The following is a 17791-nucleotide window of genomic DNA, read 5'->3' as shown; positions in this document are numbered from 1 at the left end:
GACACCAAAACAAAGCATATTTTTTGGCTTATTTCCCCAAAACTTTTAAATAAATTTCAAACATATACAAAAATAGAAAGAACATGAAATCAATTCCCTATATAGTCATTACAACTTTGACAACTGCTACCCCCTGGCCAATCATGCTTCATCTATACAACCTCACATTTGACATCACTCTAATTTGGACAACTGTGAAGCAAATTTCATACATCAAACTGCTTCATCTAGGCTTTATTTTAATTTAATGTAAATAATGCAGAAAGTACCCTGAAAAGACTTACACTTACACAGTAAGAGTGACAGGACAGGTGATAAAACAGTAATTCACAAACACAAAAGGAAACGACACTGGGAAGCCTCCTCACTTCTGCAGTCTGCGGGCTGCCTCTTACTGGGCTACAGAACACGGAGCCGCCTGCCGTGGCTGCCTTAGGTGTCACCAACGGCTTAGTTCTTAAGTACAGTTCTTACTTGAGGTCTAGAGAGGTGATAAATGAAATTACTTTTTAAAAAAACTTCTTTAACATTAACCAACAGTAGACAACCAACAGTAGATCTCTTAAACATTTTTTTTTCTGGCTTTACTGAGGTATAATCGACACACAGTAATTGTGTGTACTCAAGGTGCACAACTTGCTGTTGGACACACATACACACTGTGAAGTGATCCCCACGGTCAAGCTGATTAACATATACATCACCTCACGTACAGCTACTATTTTCTTTCTTTCTTTTTTCTTTTCTTTGTGGTGAGACCACTTAAGAACTATCCTCTTGACTGAGATTTGGGGCCTAAACCCAACTACTAGTGTGTGATTTGAGACTGCTTAATCTCTTGACTCACATCTGTGAAATGAGGAAAATGCCACTAATTTTTGGAAATTAAATGAGATAACACGTGTGAAGTGCCAAGCACAGCCGGGCACATGGGGTACCACACTGAACACATGCACTGACGTGGACCAAACAGCATTATTAGGGTTGCTTCAAAAGCCCAAAATAACAAACGGCCTGGACAGCGGTCCCCACTAACCTGAAAGCCCTAAGTCCCGGGGTGTGAATGTAGCCATGTGGCGGCCCTGCAGTGGCAGCCAAACACTGCTTTCCAGCGAACTTCTAGTAAGTTCTGAGACCCTCAGAATAGTTAAAACAAACAAACATCCAATTAGATAGAAAAATAGCTCTAGAAAATAGTTAAAGTAAACTGAATCACCTGTTAATCTATTCTAAATGAGCAAGGTGAAAAGCGAGGTACAAAATTCGTATTTGTAGCTCAAGATCAAAGACTCTATTCTAATCTCTTTTGTTACGTCTTTGGTAACTTTACCAATTTGCTCAGAATGATGATTAAATAAATGCTGTCTGCAAAAAACTGAATGCCAAGTCCTCTAAAAATCACTGAAACAGCAGCGCCCGGTCTTCATCTTCCCTCAGCTAGCCTTTTTTTAATATATTTGCTTCCTAATAAACCCTGAACAAATTCTAAACTTCAGTGCCTCCACGTTGTGTATATCCATTCAAACTTTATCATCAGTATCGACAGTGGAAAAACTTTTTTTTTTTTTTGGATGCATGTTTTTGTGACAGGTATATAACAGAGACCTAAAAAACAAGTGTCTCTCTCTTCATTGCTAGATAAGGACGCAGAGAAGTTTGGCTCTGGTCTTGGTATTTGGCCATCAAACCCTCCCATTAGCAAAGCATTTCAGTAGTCTTCCAAAGGCCTATGCCACTCCGAGCACCATTTCTGGCATCTCTAAACTTGTGCGTGATCAGTGATCTTGTGATTGCCTAGTTTCCACAAAAATCTAACGCCTGTAACAATCTCAGTAATTAGAACAATCATGTCATTCAGATTTATTATTACCTGAACAATCAGTTTCAAATATAAACATTCTAGATGAAACGGAGTGAGAATGCCTTTATGCGCTTGTTTTATCAGTACAGAAAAGTAAAAGGCTGTAGTAATTAATGTTGCTTATGAAAATAACTTTATGTATAAAACAATTAGTAAAAATTTTCAATCATTCAGCAAAATAGAGAGTTAATACAATATTTAATACATTAAGTAGATAACATTCTCAAGAATATTATACCTTGGAAAAAATGTTTATAAAAATTCAAATGTAAGACAGAATAACAGATTAGATTTTATCATAATTCTGTCTTTGCAAACTGTATCATGTACTAGCAATCATTACATTGAAGACAATAACTTCTAAGAGCTGTATTTAATTTAGTTACTTCCATTTAAACCATAACTCTTTTAAGAAGTCCTATTGGGGAATTCTTCAAATCTTGTGACGATGAATTAAAAAACAATGTTGCCTCTGCTACCGTTTCTGTCCACTACACACCCGCACAGGTACGTAGTCTGACTCCTGGTGGGCACCTCAGTGACATGGTACGCTCTGAGTACTTAAACCAGAAATGTCTATGTTAATGACGTACTTCACTCTTTAGAAAATAAAAAATGTTAAAGTGGCTTAAAAATTTTTCTAAACATTTTCCTGAATTACTTTGTGGTGCACAAGAAGATCAGTGATGTTTCAAAACGTGCTGGTTGAAAGTGAACGTCTATTGGTATTACTGATGTACAATACAGCGACTGCCAGAGAAATCTAACTGCCGACTGGTGCCAACAAATTGTTCCTGTATTACAAGTTTAAACTTTAAAAATCTTACTACTGTTGTTGACAATAAATTATAATAATAATTTTTTGGATGAAATTATCCCTCTACCCTAGAAGTTCGTTCTATGTTGGTGCTATATGGCTTTAGCCACAGACAAATGTTAACTCAATGGCCGGTCACTGGCATCTGGCCGGAGTGTGTACTTGGTACACCTCTGCTAAGAACGTGTCTAGAAGCCTCTCTCTCTGCTTCCCTTGGTAGAGAACCTAGTCAGCCTGGTTGAGCATTTTTATCTTGATAGTTTCAGATAAATCCCAACTGCTTCACCTCATAACCGATACTTCTTCTATTCACTGTGCTTCTTATCATTTCGAGTCTGTCCCACACAGTTCAGTACTGAACTACCCACGGCCCTGCACTGCTCCCCGAGCTTGCCCTGTCTGCTCACAGGGGTCTCCCTCAAGGCAGGGCATTATGCTTGTTCTGTACTGTGCACAGTGCTGGTCATCTGGTCTACATATTTACTAATCACTAACACCCAAGATGTTGCTGGCTAACTACCTTTGTGTCTCACATATCATTTTCCCTTTTAATTTTAGGTTATTTAATTTTAATTTATTTCATTTCATTTTATTTAAATTTAATTTTCAATTTTAGGTTATTTCATAAATAAACTATCCAAAGCTAAACACACCAGGCTTTGAGCACATAAAGGGTTGCATTTAACAAAAGAAAGAAGTGATGTTGTTTAGTGGAAGAGAACATAAAACACAGCATTTAGATCTCAGACAATGAAGGTAAGTCACTTAGTTTCTTCATGCCTTACAGTACCTGTGGATTCTGCAAGGCAATCACATAATGTCAGAATAACTGAGAAGGAGAACTGTAATATTAACACTAACCTGAAAGTTCGGACAAGATTTTTAAGTTGTGTGTAAACATCTCCAAATGTAATCTGAAGAGGCCCCAAAAGTCCAGGCAATCTGAAAATAAAAAATTATATCCCTTTACAAATATAACTTAATCATATAGATACACTTTTTGGGTCTTGCCTAGGTCTCTATTTGCCATAGACAACAAAGGCACAAAGCTGCAGGCAGGTAAGGCAGACAATGACTGGTGAGAAGCCATGAAGGAATGTTCCAAAATAACCCGCACTCTCTCTTGTAGTCTATGCTTCAGGGTCAGGCCCTGAAATGCAACAGTATCATTCTGGCTGCTATCTAAATTCTTGTGTCTAGTTACTTCTTACCTTTTTACTTTCAAATATTAACAAACGGAAAGAACACAAAGCCAGAGGAACTGCCCCCAAAATGGCCCAATGTGGAAGTGTGGTATCTTTCTTATTAAATCCTTACAGTAAGAGTAAAATGTGGTACATTTCTAGAAAGCAATTTGACAACATACACTGCCATGCTAGGTGTAGATACTCGTTGGCCCAATAGTTTCACTATGAAAAAATTTACCCTAAAGAAATTATCAGATAAACATACACAAGATGGTTATTGCAGAAATATTTTCAGTAGTGAAAAACTGGTAACAAATGTCCATCAACAGGTGATTAAGTTATGATATAACCACATAATAATAAAACCTTTACAATAATCATGTAAATATGTTTTATAATGTGGAAAGATATTTATGATAAATGTTAAGTGAAAAATGTGTACTAGTATTATTCCATTTTTATAAAAACATATATATTATAATGCAATTCTAGTATGATACATAGTACATAGCAAATATATTTCTTTTTTTAGGTTTATACTACAGTGGAACCAAAAGGAATGAATACACATATACCACATATATCATATATATGTCAGGTATAAACATCAAAATATTTATAGTTACTGTTGAGTGGTGGGATTACAGATGATTTTCACTTCCTCATTTATACCATTTTATACAGCCTAAATCTTTGGCCATAAGCATGTATTTTTATTTAAAGAACATAAAGTTTTAAATATGATCCAAAATAGGGTAGCATTAATAACCCCCCCATTTCTACTCCCAGATTCAACCTTCCAATATTTTGTTACGTGTGCTTCATTTTTCCTTCTTTTGTTTTGCAGTAACATTTTAAAGTAAATCCCTGACATCGTATCATTCGACCATTAAATTATTCCTTATGTATCTCTAAATGCAAGTGCATTTTTGTATATAATCACAATGATCACAACTAACCAAATTAACAGCAATTCCTAAATAGCCTCTGCTACCCAGTACATACTTCATTTTCTTTGATTCTCTAAAAAAAGTGCTTTTTTGTTTTGTTTTGTTTTGACAACTGGTTTGTTCCAATCAGAAACCAGAAGAGGTCTTACTTGTATAATTAGGTGTTTCTTTTATAACGAGAAAAAAACTCAATTGCTTTCATGAACAACCAACCAAAAAAGCCCCTATCACTATAATTATTTTGTTTTCAGTGTTCTTTGTGCTTCTTTGTCTTTAAGTTATTCCACTCCTTCTCAAATTTAGTCCTTGCGCTAATATTGATCATCTGATCTTCTAGCAGGGTTCCTTCTGGTATCTTCTGCTGTAGTCAAAACCCAGAAGAAACAAAAATTCATTCAATGACATGACTATGTGGTCTTAAATTTTAAACTGGGTACTTTCATTAGCTAAAAAGCCTAGAAAACTAGTTTCATGTGAATCTCTACTGATTGCATACTAGTGTAGATAATCCATCCCAACTTTCAAAACTAACCTATGTACAACTGAAATCAAGGATTGGTACCCTCTTGCCCTATGAACCAGACAGATGGTTACTTACACTATTTTCTAAACTAATATTTAACAGAAACAAATGGACAAGTATTAAGAGCAGAGAAAAGGTAAAACTGAAGGATTTATTATATAAGAGCCTAACACAGGCATTCAATAAATCTTAATTTAGACACTTATTTAAAGTGTAAAACTCGGAGGAGTAACATGCTCAAAACTCTAAGGCTTCCAGAAAATACGCTTTTATTTTTGAACTACTACAAAACGAAGACTCCTCCATGGGCAAAACGCCTTAAATAATAACTGAAAACACCTCTCCACCTTTTCTGCTGAAGAAAAAAAAAGCAGGTTGAAAAGTTCAAGATAGCTGTCACACCTCTGGAAAAAAAGATTTTCAAGCTCCTTTGAAAGAGAAACCAAGACTGCAATTTTTAAATGTCATTTATGACTGGGCTAATTACAAGAACAATAATTTCCACTACGGGAAGCTTAAAACTAAAGTGTAAAACTCAAGTTGCTGAGTGTGAAATGGTTCTATGAATATGTATACAGGGTGAGTTAATAAACCGTTAAACCTTGATAAAATCTCATTTACATGTGAAACTGATGTGACAGGCTCACCACAAATCAGTATTTAAATAGGCCGAGCTCTGATAATTCTTCCTGACTTCACTGGATTATTAAGTAGGAGTGAGGCACTCTGGGTTTTCTGCGCCCATGATCTCAGCCTTCCTCTTTGTTATGTGTCTCTATGTCTTCGACACAAAACAATTCCCATGTTCTTGGGTGGGACATCTTAAAAATCTGAACTTCTCAGGTGGAGAAATCCATGTAAACTTTACACATTACTTTCTAAACTGTTCAACATTTAAGGGTTACAGCTATAAGTCATGAACCCACAGATACCAAATTAAGTTTTAAATATTATAAAAGTGGAATGATAATTACATACTTACACTTTACTCAATTTTTCAAGTACGATGCGTTTTCTAATCTGGTTCTGAGAACTTGAATCTATCAGTGGAAAGGTAGGCTCATGCTGAATCACATTTTTAAACAAAACAAAATAAAATCATAAATTTACATTTATTCTTTCTTTGATAAAAGCAACAAACATTAAAACACAAAAGTTTATACCTGTGGTGTGGTAGAATAAAAATGAGACTTCAGAATTAGAAGATTTAAATTTGAGTATCGGCTCAGTCATCAGGCTGGTGTGAACTCGCTCGAGTCACCAGCCCTCTTTGGAGAGCACTTTCGTATCCGTACAGTAGGGATACTAACACCTTCTTTATTAAATGAGAAGACGTATATAAAAGGACTTCGTACAACACTAACTGCCACATAAATGTAGGAGATTAAAGGACTAAAATTAGCAAATACTATAAATACATTATGGGAAATTCCACTTCTAGAAATGGCAGACAAGGTAATTCAAACCACTACTCCTGCTGAGAACTGAAAAAGCTGGGAAAAAACCCACGTTTGAAAGCATCAGAGAGCTAACAAGGCAGTAAAGAATTATGGCCTGATTCTGGAGAAGGTAATTCCAGACAGGGCACTACTAATTCCAGAAGAGACAATTTAGAAACTGAGAGCTTGAGCATTAGAGTTTGGGGCATGCCAAGAAGGAAGGGGTACTGGTAACCCTCCCCTAGTGTGAGACCGGGACTTAGAAGGACGACACTCTGAGAGTAAGAATGAATAGGAAACAGACTGGCTCTCACAGAGACTGAAGTTCAGCTTCAAATCACCGTAATTACTGACTGGACTGGAACGAGTTGGGACTGCTACAAATCATATGCCAGAAGCAAAGACACACTGGCTCCAGAGGAAGGTAACAGCAGCCTGGGTCTCAAGCTGTCTCTGTAGTTTATATTACACGGTGTTTGTCACATAATAAAACAACAAGAAAACAAGACAATATGATCAAAATCCGAAACATTAGCCCATAGAAATCAACCCCCAGGAAATCCATATAATGGAGTTATCAGCTTTATTCAGAATACTTAGGTTGAATATATTCAGAGGAAAATGACAAAATGGATAAATTTAGCAGTGAACTGGAAACTATATAAAAGAATGAAATGAAAATCCTAGTAACTGAAATATATAGTATTTAAAAGAACTCAATGGATAGATTCAATAACATGGTAGAAAGGACTGAAGAGAGAATACTGAATTTGGAAACTATCCAGGATGAAGCACAGTCACATGCAACCCGCCCCCACCAGGCTGGCCCAGGTGATGCAAAGCACAAGAAAACACAAGAGACATGGAAAATACAGTGAAAAAGACTAACATATCTGCAACTGGAGCACCACACAGAGAGCAAAGGGAGAATGGGACAGAAGCAATACCTAAAGAGATGATAACAGAGAATGTTCCAAAACTGAGGGAAGAAATCAAATCACAGATTTAAGTATTACAACAACCAAAGAACAAATATAACTGTAATCACACCTATGCAAAGCATTCTAAAATTAATGGTGATCAAAACCCCCCAAAACAAACAAACAAAAAATCCCAAAAAACAAAACCCAAACTTAAATGTAGCTAAAGGAAGAAAACAGTATTCCCAGATAAGAGAAATAAATGGAAGCCAAGAGACAGTGAATATGTATTTTCAACAGGCTCCAAAAAAAAAAAAAAAAAAAAAAAAAAAAAAAAAGACTACAAAACCCAGGAAAATATCTTTCAAAAGTGAAAGTAAAATAAAAAGTTTTCTGATAAACAAAACTGAGAAAATTCATCACTAGCAAATTGGCACTAATGGAAATAAAGGACATTCTTCAGGCCCGAGGCAAATGATCCTAGATGAAAGAATGGAAATACAAGAAGGCATGAAAACCAGTGAAAGAGTAATTAATTGGATAAATCCAACTAAATATTGACTATAAACAACCTTGTAGGATTTCAAAATACAGAGGATAAAAGTATACAACAAGAAGAACACATAAATCAAGAGGAGGTAAATGGAGTTAAAGTTTCCAAGGCACTAACTGCCAAGGAAGCAACAAAAGAATTAACTTATGTTAGACTTAATAAGACAAATATTTAAGTATTAATCTTTAAGGTAACAATTAGTAACGACTAAAAGAATGTATGAAAATAAGCCAAAAGCAAGCAAAAAATGGAATAATGGTATTTGATCCAAAGAAAGCAAGAAAAGAGAGAAAGAACACAGAACAGGTGGGAAATGCAGAAAGTAACAAGTGAGATGGCAGATTTAAACCCAAATCTATCAATTATGACATTAAATGTAAATGGACTAAATTCTCCACATAAAGGACAAAGATCAGCAGCCTAGATTTACAAAGATAGTCCTTGAAAATACTAATAAAAAAAATGGTAGTGTCAGCAAATTAGATCTTATAATGCCAAAAATAAGTAAATAAAATCAATGGAAAAAAAGGTTACTCCATAATGCTAACAGGTTTGATTTACCAGGAAGATATAACAATCCTACATTTGCACTCAATAACATGGTCTCAAAATATTAAAAATAAAACTCACAAAACTAAAAGGAGAAATAATAAATTTATAATTATTGTGAGAGATTTTGACCCACTTTTCCCATCTTTCTCATTAACTTATGGAATGAGCAGACAAACAAACAAACAAACAAACAAACAAAGAACAATCAATAGTGCTTCTCAAACTCTAATGAGTGCACATTACCCCAGAGGGAAACAATGAAACCTGACCCAACAAAAATCAATCCTAGATGAATTATAGATCTAAATGTGAAAGGAAAAACAACAAAGGTTCTAGAAGATGAAATAACCTGGGCTAAGCAAAGCTTTCGTAAAGAAGTCACTAAAGAGAACAATTAATAAACTGGACTCAAGACACCATTAGTGAGAGTGAAAATGCAAGTCTCAGAGTGGAAGATGATTATTTGTAATATACACAAATAAAAACAGGCTTGAATCCTGAATACATAAAGAATTCCTACAAATCAACAAGCACCCCCCTCCATATTCCAATAGATAAATGGAAAAAAAGACTTGAACAGGCACTTCACGAAAGAGACTATCCAAATGGTCCAGAAGCAGATGAAACAGTGCTCACCTCATTAATCATCAGAGAAGTATATTATAACCTAAAAGCAGTACCATCAGAATGGCGAAAAGTAACAATATCAAGTACTGGTGAGAATGTGGAGTCATGAAACCGCTCAGAAAGTGTCCGTATAATATAAAACGGCAGAACCATTCTGGAAAACTGTTTGGCATTATCTAGTGTGTGTGTGTGTTTGTGTTGTGTGTGTGTGTGTGTGTACATGCAACACAAATAACTCACAAACATAATGTTTTATGAAATAAACTGGACATGAAAAAATACATACTGTGTGATTCTATTTACATAAAACTCAAAATTACTCTAAGCTATAGTAACAGCCATTAATTTTGGAAAGAAGCAATGATTAGGCGGAGACATAGGGCGCTCCTCGTTCACTCAAATTTCTTGACCTGGGTAGTGATTACATTGCTATGTTCATTTGTGACAATGCACTGAACTGTACACTTATTATCTGTGTTATACTTCAATGAAAACATTTTAAAAACAGAGGAGCAGTCAAATTTCAGGTATTAATTTTTCCTTAAGGCTTGGAAGCACAAAAATGATAAAACAAGTGATGTACTAAGGTTTATACAGCTGAGAGACAGGGACCAAGATTTCCCCAGGCTTCATATAAAAGTTACGAATGCTGTCTTCTAATACAATTGGAAGTTATTTCAAGTACAGTGATGGGCTAGGCAACATTCTGTAGAAATATAAGAAATTCTAAATTTTTTCTGTATTTTCACTTTCACCTCTATTTAAATCTCCAAGTATATTCTTAACTTTAGAGTCATATTTTCTCAGAAGTCTTTAGCAACAAACTCATGTGGTAAAAGTGAGATTATCACCTATTCCTCTTCATGCCAAATGGCTTCATTTCCCAAACTACATGTCAACCAGAAATGGGTACTAGAAATACTGAAAGAACCTCCCTAAATCTCAGAGGCACACATCAGTTTCTACATATAACTGTTAACATACAACTGAGTACCAACCATATGTCAGTCACTGTGATAAACACTTCACACGCGTTACCTTTATAACTCATGACAGCTGAGCAAGGGGAACCGTTCTAATCCCATTTTCAGATAAGCAGGCTCAGGAGATTAAATATTCATACAGCCAGTAAATGACAGAGCAGATATTCAAGCATAGGTTTGCTTCAATGTGCTTTCTCCATTTTCTATGTCCACTATTTCCCAGTAAGTCTCCTGTACTAAATTATTTTCATTCACAGTATTTTAAATGCACATACTTGCCAAATATTACCTAAATATTTCACAAAGATACATACTCTCTGTAGAAACCTGAAAGCATACATACTATTAACAAAGGAAAAAACATGCCTTTTCAGAGAGTCTACACATTATATGAAGAACTTGGTTTTAACTAAAACTTTGTCCCACAATTCTAGGCTATTTCTACATTAGAGCAAAATGTTAAATATTTATGAAAACTTTCTGGAGAAAACTTTAACTTATTTGGAAAATAATAATGTCAACACTGGAGATGGCATTTTAAACCAAAAGACTGAAAGACTAAAGAAGCCTTCTGAAAATTTAAAAAATTATTTCTTCAGTACTTTTCTTCCTGCTCCAAGATTTGCTGTGGTGAGTGTTCCATACGTTAGTAGCATGGAAAAGTAATTGCCATTAAGACATACCTCTTCCGAGTCTTGTGATTTGGTGGTTTCTTCATTCAAAACGTACTGTCCTCTATAAAACTCCCTGATTCTTAGATTCAATGTTTCAGTTTCTTTTTTCAAGTTTTCGTAACTTGGCAGTGGTTTAATGGCTGAATCTGAGGCTCTGAATGGTAAAGACTCATCCAAGCTGTTCTGAGATTCCTGCAAGGCAGGGGAATGCCTCTCTGGGTCAGAGTTTACGTCATCTTCATCAAGTTCTTCTTCTTCAACCAGAGGGGCTGAAGAGGGTTTCAGACATACAGAAGCATAATTCTGGCCATACAAAAACCTCAAGGTTTCTTCTGTCTTCCACTCATTCAAAGTCTCCTTCAGGACTTCAAGTAAGTTTGCCTTTGCAACTTCAGGGCACACCTGCACTGAACTAGAAGCCGACCTAGAAACTTGGTTCGATTTGGCAAATTTCCTCTTAAAATGCTCAGCACTTTTCTTACTTATGCCTACAAGGGTTATTTTTGAACTACTGTATTTATTTTCAGAAATTTCTGAAGCTTCTGATTTTTCTTGTGAAGGGCTATTTGAAGAAATCTGAGTATTTACTTTCTGCAAAGGAAGTTCACAAGCAGCAGCTCTCTCCTGACTATCTAATCTGCAATTGTCTAATTGCTTAGTGACATTTATCACTGTCTGTTCTTTGCTTTCATGTTTGGAGCTAGTTTTTTGACCAGCTTTCTTTTTCATTATGCTCTTTTTGTGCAGCTGTGGCCTTATACCCTTTGCACTTGGTCTGTTTCCTGGTAGAATGGAGGAAACAAAGTCTTGCTCGTTATCACTGCCACTATCACTGTGAGTGCCAGAAGAACTAGATTCACAATGCTTCTCAAAATGGCCAGGATTGTCAATATCTGATGTCTTAATGGCCGTACTGCGTAACTGTATTTCTTCTCCAGAACAGCCACTGTTGAAGGAAAGAACGGAAACAATTATAGCAGAAAAGCAAAATGTCCTACAGTATTTATACTTTGTAACTTTCAAGGTAGAAATTTTTATTCCCTAGGCAAAGTCTTATTTACAGGCTTATATTTACCTACGCCTGTATACACACACACACACACACACACACACACACACAACACATGCACACACTTCACAAGGCTATAATTTCTCTGCATTTTATTTGATATAGTTCTCTTTCCACCTTCTTTACTTATATTTTCTCCCCAATTATTTTTAAAGTGTTAAAAGGGTAAAGCAACAATAAAAAACAAAACAAAACAAAATCACACACACACTAAAATAAATAAAAACCCACACACCAACACTTGATAATTCCATCCCACTGAATTATTTTGATTTTTGCCTGCTCCATTTCTGTAATTGTTTTATACATCCTTTTTTAAAAAAATGCCTTATTTTGAAAACTTCATTACTGGTTTCTCAAAAAAAAATTTACAGAAACTCTGTTTAGCTTTTGAAAGATAAAAATAAAAAGAGATGTTTAAACATTTTCCAATTCTGGATGATTGTTATACAGGAAATTCCATAGAATGAAAAATACAGGAAAGTCACAGCAGAAAATAAAACTGAAAAATCAACATTTATCAATAAAAGATATCTGTATTTGAAAATCAAGAGTTAAGACACAATGCCAATAATAAAAGGTAACAGTTTTCCCTTTGGCTATGTTCCTTTATTTCAGATTAGGTTTATAAAAGATTAAAAATTATGAAAGAGTAGAGGCAAAGAGTAGCTTTATCTATACAAACTTGAGATAAATAAGGACAGAAGAGCAGTTACCCTTCAGCAAATACACATACCAGAATTTTAGAAGACCAGGATGGGAACGATTCTGGGTCAAGAAGCATGTGGAGAGTGGTGAAGGCATATATGGGAACTCTACTTTTAAAGCAATTTTTCTGTAAACCGAAGATAGCTCTCCAAAAAAGACTATTATAATTTTTAAAGTGATTTTAAAAAATGAAATCAAATAATTTAGCAATAAACAAAAAAGCATGATTGGGGGAAGTGTGAAAGAAGAAGAAAAAGAGCTGAAAGCAAGGTTGTAGATGGAAATGGAGAAAAAAGACGGTAAGCTTATTCTGTATTAGATACCATTTTTCAGTCAGAATCTGGCCTGTATAGCCCACACGCTATCTCTTGTACCGGAAGGAAGTATAATTTAAAAAACTCACAACAATTCAATTTTCATACTTTCTCTAGAATTGTAATTATATTTTCTGTACTATTTTGAAGCTATAAATTGAAGATTTACATCAATATCTCTAACTTGTGCTCAATTCCGTCTAACTAAGGTAGTGACTAAATAACCAGGAAAATTTATTCTGGGAGATAAAAGGATATATTTTAAGAGATGCTCATGGTTGGGCAAGCAAGTCCATGAGGAAAGTTTATGGGAAAAAAATCACAACTTGGAATTTCTATTAATACTTTAGACACTCTTCCAAATAATTAAATAACTGATATATTAATGTTTTGAAATTCTATAAAATAGGACTATAAAAACCTTTCAACAAATGTTATTAGCTCAATCTAGTTGACAAAGAAGCGCAGTATCTCAGATGGAAGCTGTGTTTGTGTCATATTTCAACAGGTTCAATTAGACTTCCTTGGTAGGAACAGCTGTACAATAAATCATATAGATCAAACACATCATCTTACCATCACAAAAGAAAAAAAGCTGTACAAGGCAAACATCTCTTTGTGTGGGCTAGAATGGGCACTCACACAAGGCATTGGGACAGGAAGTCCCAGAGTCCTATCACCTGCTTTCCTCTTACTGTTTCTATTAACATGAATGTACAGAAGGTAAGCAATACTGATTCAACCATACCTTTGTCCTTCCTGTAGCAGCTGAAAATCAGGATCTCTGCGACAAAAACACAGAAAGACAAAACTGAAAGCAACTGATGGATCAAATACTTCCAAGTGTTTATTACAACTACTTTGGATAGAAAACATAATTAAAAGTTCATATAAAGTTTTTTTTAAGGAAAAAAATTAAAGGAGAAAGTACTGTAAAACTCATCCACAAGAAATCTAGATTAATCTTTCTTGTCCAACATCCACTCATATTTCAGGACTAAGTTCAAATTCCACAAGCCCAATAAAGTTTTCCTTGACTAACTTGCTAAAGTAAATCTCTCCCTTCTCCAAAGTCCAGAGTCATCATTGTCTGCACAGTTAATATATATTAATCATGTACTCCTCTATGATCTAATACTAGAAATTTTATCTAAATGTCTTGCTTTTCATGTGCTTCAGGTGATTTAATATAACTCTAGGTACAATTGTGCTATGCAATACCAGAAATCACATTTGTCTGCATATCACAGATACTAAAAAGGGGGAGGAAAAGCTCCCAGAAAACCAAATACAAACAGGAACAGGGAGAGGGTATAGCTTAAGTGGTAGAGCACATGCTTAGCATGCACAAGGTTCTGGGTTCAATTTCCAGTACCTCTTCTAAAAATAAATAAATAAGTAAAACTAATTACTCCCCTCTCCCCCAAAAAAGCTTTACAAAGAGGAACAAATATAACAGCAAATGAATCCAAGAAGACAGGAAAACTGTAAGATACTTCTGAAGTACTCAGAAAAAGTGTCTTCTAAAGACTACAAAACACATAAAATGAAAGTAAATATTCAAAGAAGAACTAAATAAATGGATCAACAGTTCATGTTCACTGACACAAAGACTCAATATTGTCAAGATGTCATTCTCCTCAACTTGATCTATAGATTCAATGCCATCCCAATCAAAATCCTAGCAAGTTATTTTGTGGACATTGACAAAATGATCCTGAAGTTTTTATGGAGAGGCAAAGCCCCAGGATAGCTAACACAATATTGAAGGAGAAGAATAAAGTCAGAGAACAGACACTGCCTGACTTCAAGACTTACTGTAAAGCTATAGTGACTAAGTCACTGTGGCACCAGTGAAAGAAGAGACAGAAAGATCACTGGAACAAAACAGAGAGCCCAGAAATAGACCCACATGAACACAGTCAACTGATCTTTGACAGAGGAGCAAAGACAACACAATGGAAAAAAGGTAAGTCTTTCCAATAAATGATGTTTCCCATTCAAACAAATGAATCTAGACACAGACCTTATACCCTTCACAAAAATTAACTCAAAGTGGGTCACAGACCTGAATGTAAAATGCAAAACCGTAAAACTCCTAGAAGATAAAACAGGGGAAAACCTAGCTGACTTTTTTAGATACAACACCAAAGGCACGATCCATGAAGAAAGAAATGGTTAAGTTGGAATTCATTAAAAGTTTCTGTTCTGTGAATGATACTGTCAAGAGAATAAAAAGACAAGCCACAGAGTAGGAGAAAACACTTGTAAAATACATATCTGATTAAGGACTGTTATCGAAAATATCAAAGAAATCTTAAAACTGAACAGTAAGAAAACAAACAACTCAATTTAAAAATGGGCCCAAGACCTTAACAGATGCCTCATCAAAGAAGATAAACAGATGGAAAATAAGTAGAGGAGAAGATCTACATCGCGTGTCATCAGGGACATGCAAGTTACAACAGTGAGACACTACCACACACCTATTAGAACAGCCCAGACCCAGAGCCCTGGCAGGACCAAAGGGTCTGAATGTTTGTGTCCCACCCCCAAGTTTATAAGTCAGATCCTAACCCAATGTGATGGGATTTGGAAGTAGGGCCTTTGTGGGGTGATTAGGTCATGAGGGCAAATCTTTCTTGAATGAGATTAGTGTCTTATTTTATAAGAGATGCCAGATACAAATGAACTTATTTGCAAAACAGAAACAGACTCACAGACATAGAAAGCAAATTTATGGTTACCAGAGGGGAAGGGGGCCAGATAGGGATAAATTAGGAGTATGGGATAAACAGATATAAACTACCATATATAAAATAGATAAATGATGAGAATTTACTGAATAGCAGCACAGGGGACTATACTCAATATCCTATTAATAACCTATAATAAAAAAAAAGAATATATGTTTTATATATATATATATGGCCAAATCACAGGCTGTACAACTGAAACTAATACTGCAAATCAACTATACTTCATTACAAAAAAAAAGTGTGGCTTTTCTTTTGCCTTCTGAGATGGCCTGCACTCTGTCTATGTGGTGTGCATCTGCTTTTAAACACCCATCCCATGCTTCGTGGCCTCTTCGTGGCAGGCCTTCTGAGATTGCCTGCACTCTATGTATGGAGTATGTATATCTCTGAATAAATCGACCTTTACCCACCAAAAAAAAAAAAAAAAAAAAAAAAGAGAGAAAGAGAGGCACCAGAGATCCCAACCCAGAAAAGGCACCCTCATCTCAGACATCCAGCCTCCATAGTTGTGAGAGAAAATTCCTTTTGTTTATGAGCTAGCCAGCTGTGCTGTTCGGTTACAGAGACCTGAACAGACTAAGACGTTCGTCAAAGACCTCACCAAGAAAGTATACAGATAGCAAATAAGAATACGAAATGATGCTCCACCTTATATGCTACCAGAGAAATGCAAATTAAAATAATGAGAAGTCACTGCACACCTATTAGAATAGTCAAAATCCAGAGCACTGACACCATCAAATGTTGGTGAGGATGTGAAGCAATAGAAACTCGTTCATTGTTGGTGACAATGAAAAATGGTACAACCACTTTGGAAGATATCTTAGAGATTTTTTTTTTAACAAAACTAAACATATTCTTACCATGCAACTCAGAAATCATATACCTTGGTATTTATTCAAAGGAGCTGAAAACTTATGTCTACACAAAAACCTGTATGCTATGCTTATAGCAGCACTATTCACATTCGCCAAAACTTGGAAGCAACCAAGATGTCCTTCAGCAGGTAAATAAATATTGTGGTACATTCAGACAATGAAATGTTATTCAGTGCTAAAAAGAAATGAGCCATCAAGCCATGAAAAAAACAGGAGGAAATTTAAATGCATTTTACTAACTGAAAGGAGCCGGTCTGAAAAGGCTACAGACTGTGTGAACTGTATGACATTCTGGAAAAGGTAAACCATGGAGACGATGAAAGGGTAAGGGGCTGTGGTGGCCTGAGGGGCAGGAGATGAACAGGGGGGGCACAGAGAATTTTTAGGGTTATAAAAACTACTTGGTGTGATACTGTAACAGGAGATTCAAGTCATCACACATTTGTCCAAACCCAAAAATCTGCAACACCAAGAGAACCCAAATGTAAACTGTGGACTTCGGGTGGTAACAGTGCGTCAATGGCGGCTCATCAGTGTCACAGACGCACCGCTTTGCTGGGGGATACTGACAATGCGGGAGATACACACGCGTGCCGGCAGGGGTATATGGGAAATCTCTGTACATTTCTCTCCTTTTTGTTGTGAATCTAAAATTGCTCTAAAAATTAAAGTCAATTAATAGGGAAAAAAAAGTAAATATAAGGAACAAGGTGTGCACTAAAGAGAAGCTAAGGCACTGAACATAAATCCCATTTAAAAGGCAAAATAGGACTGCAATGAAGGTCATACTGCAAAAGACTTTCGATTAAAAAAAGTCAGGCTGAATGGATAGACTGAACCAGAAGTTATTTGAGGTAAGACATTTTAAGTCTGCTAATCAAAAATATCAGTATTAAGTATTTTTCTATACAATTAAACATCACAGTATCAATCATATAACTATTTTCTAGATAATCCCTTTATCTTCTGTTTCGTCA

The 17791-nt window shown here is 35.5% G+C and overlaps 1 protein-coding gene across 4 annotated transcripts in view; it reads right to left on the bottom strand.

Moving 5' to 3' along the window:
- The window catches only part of RPAP2 (RNA polymerase II associated protein 2), a 73107-nt gene that overhangs the window by 34645 nt on the left and 20671 nt on the right, over positions 1 to 17791 (bottom strand). For 3 of the 4 annotated variants that reach the window (XM_032487082.1, XM_032487083.1, XM_032487084.1), the window contains 4 exons: positions 13926 to 13961; positions 11096 to 12032; positions 6321 to 6403; positions 3540 to 3620 (listed from right to left, as the gene is read on the bottom strand). In XM_032487082.1, coding sequence (XP_032342973.1) covers positions 3540 to 3620; positions 6321 to 6403; positions 11096 to 12032; positions 13926 to 13961 — 1137 coding nt within the window. Of the gene's footprint in view, positions 1 to 290; positions 482 to 3539; positions 3621 to 6320; positions 6404 to 11095; positions 12033 to 13925; positions 13962 to 17791 lie in introns of all 4 variants that reach the window. The other variant, XR_004322651.1, reaches the window with a different exon arrangement.

Source organism: Camelus ferus, chromosome 9 (genome assembly GCF_009834535.1).
Source record: "Camelus ferus isolate YT-003-E chromosome 9, BCGSAC_Cfer_1.0, whole genome shotgun sequence".
Lineage (NCBI taxonomy): Eukaryota > Metazoa > Chordata > Mammalia > Artiodactyla > Camelidae > Camelus > Camelus ferus.
The sequence above is the reverse complement of the archived record's forward strand: the minus strand, read 5'-3'. Positions and strand labels throughout refer to the sequence as shown.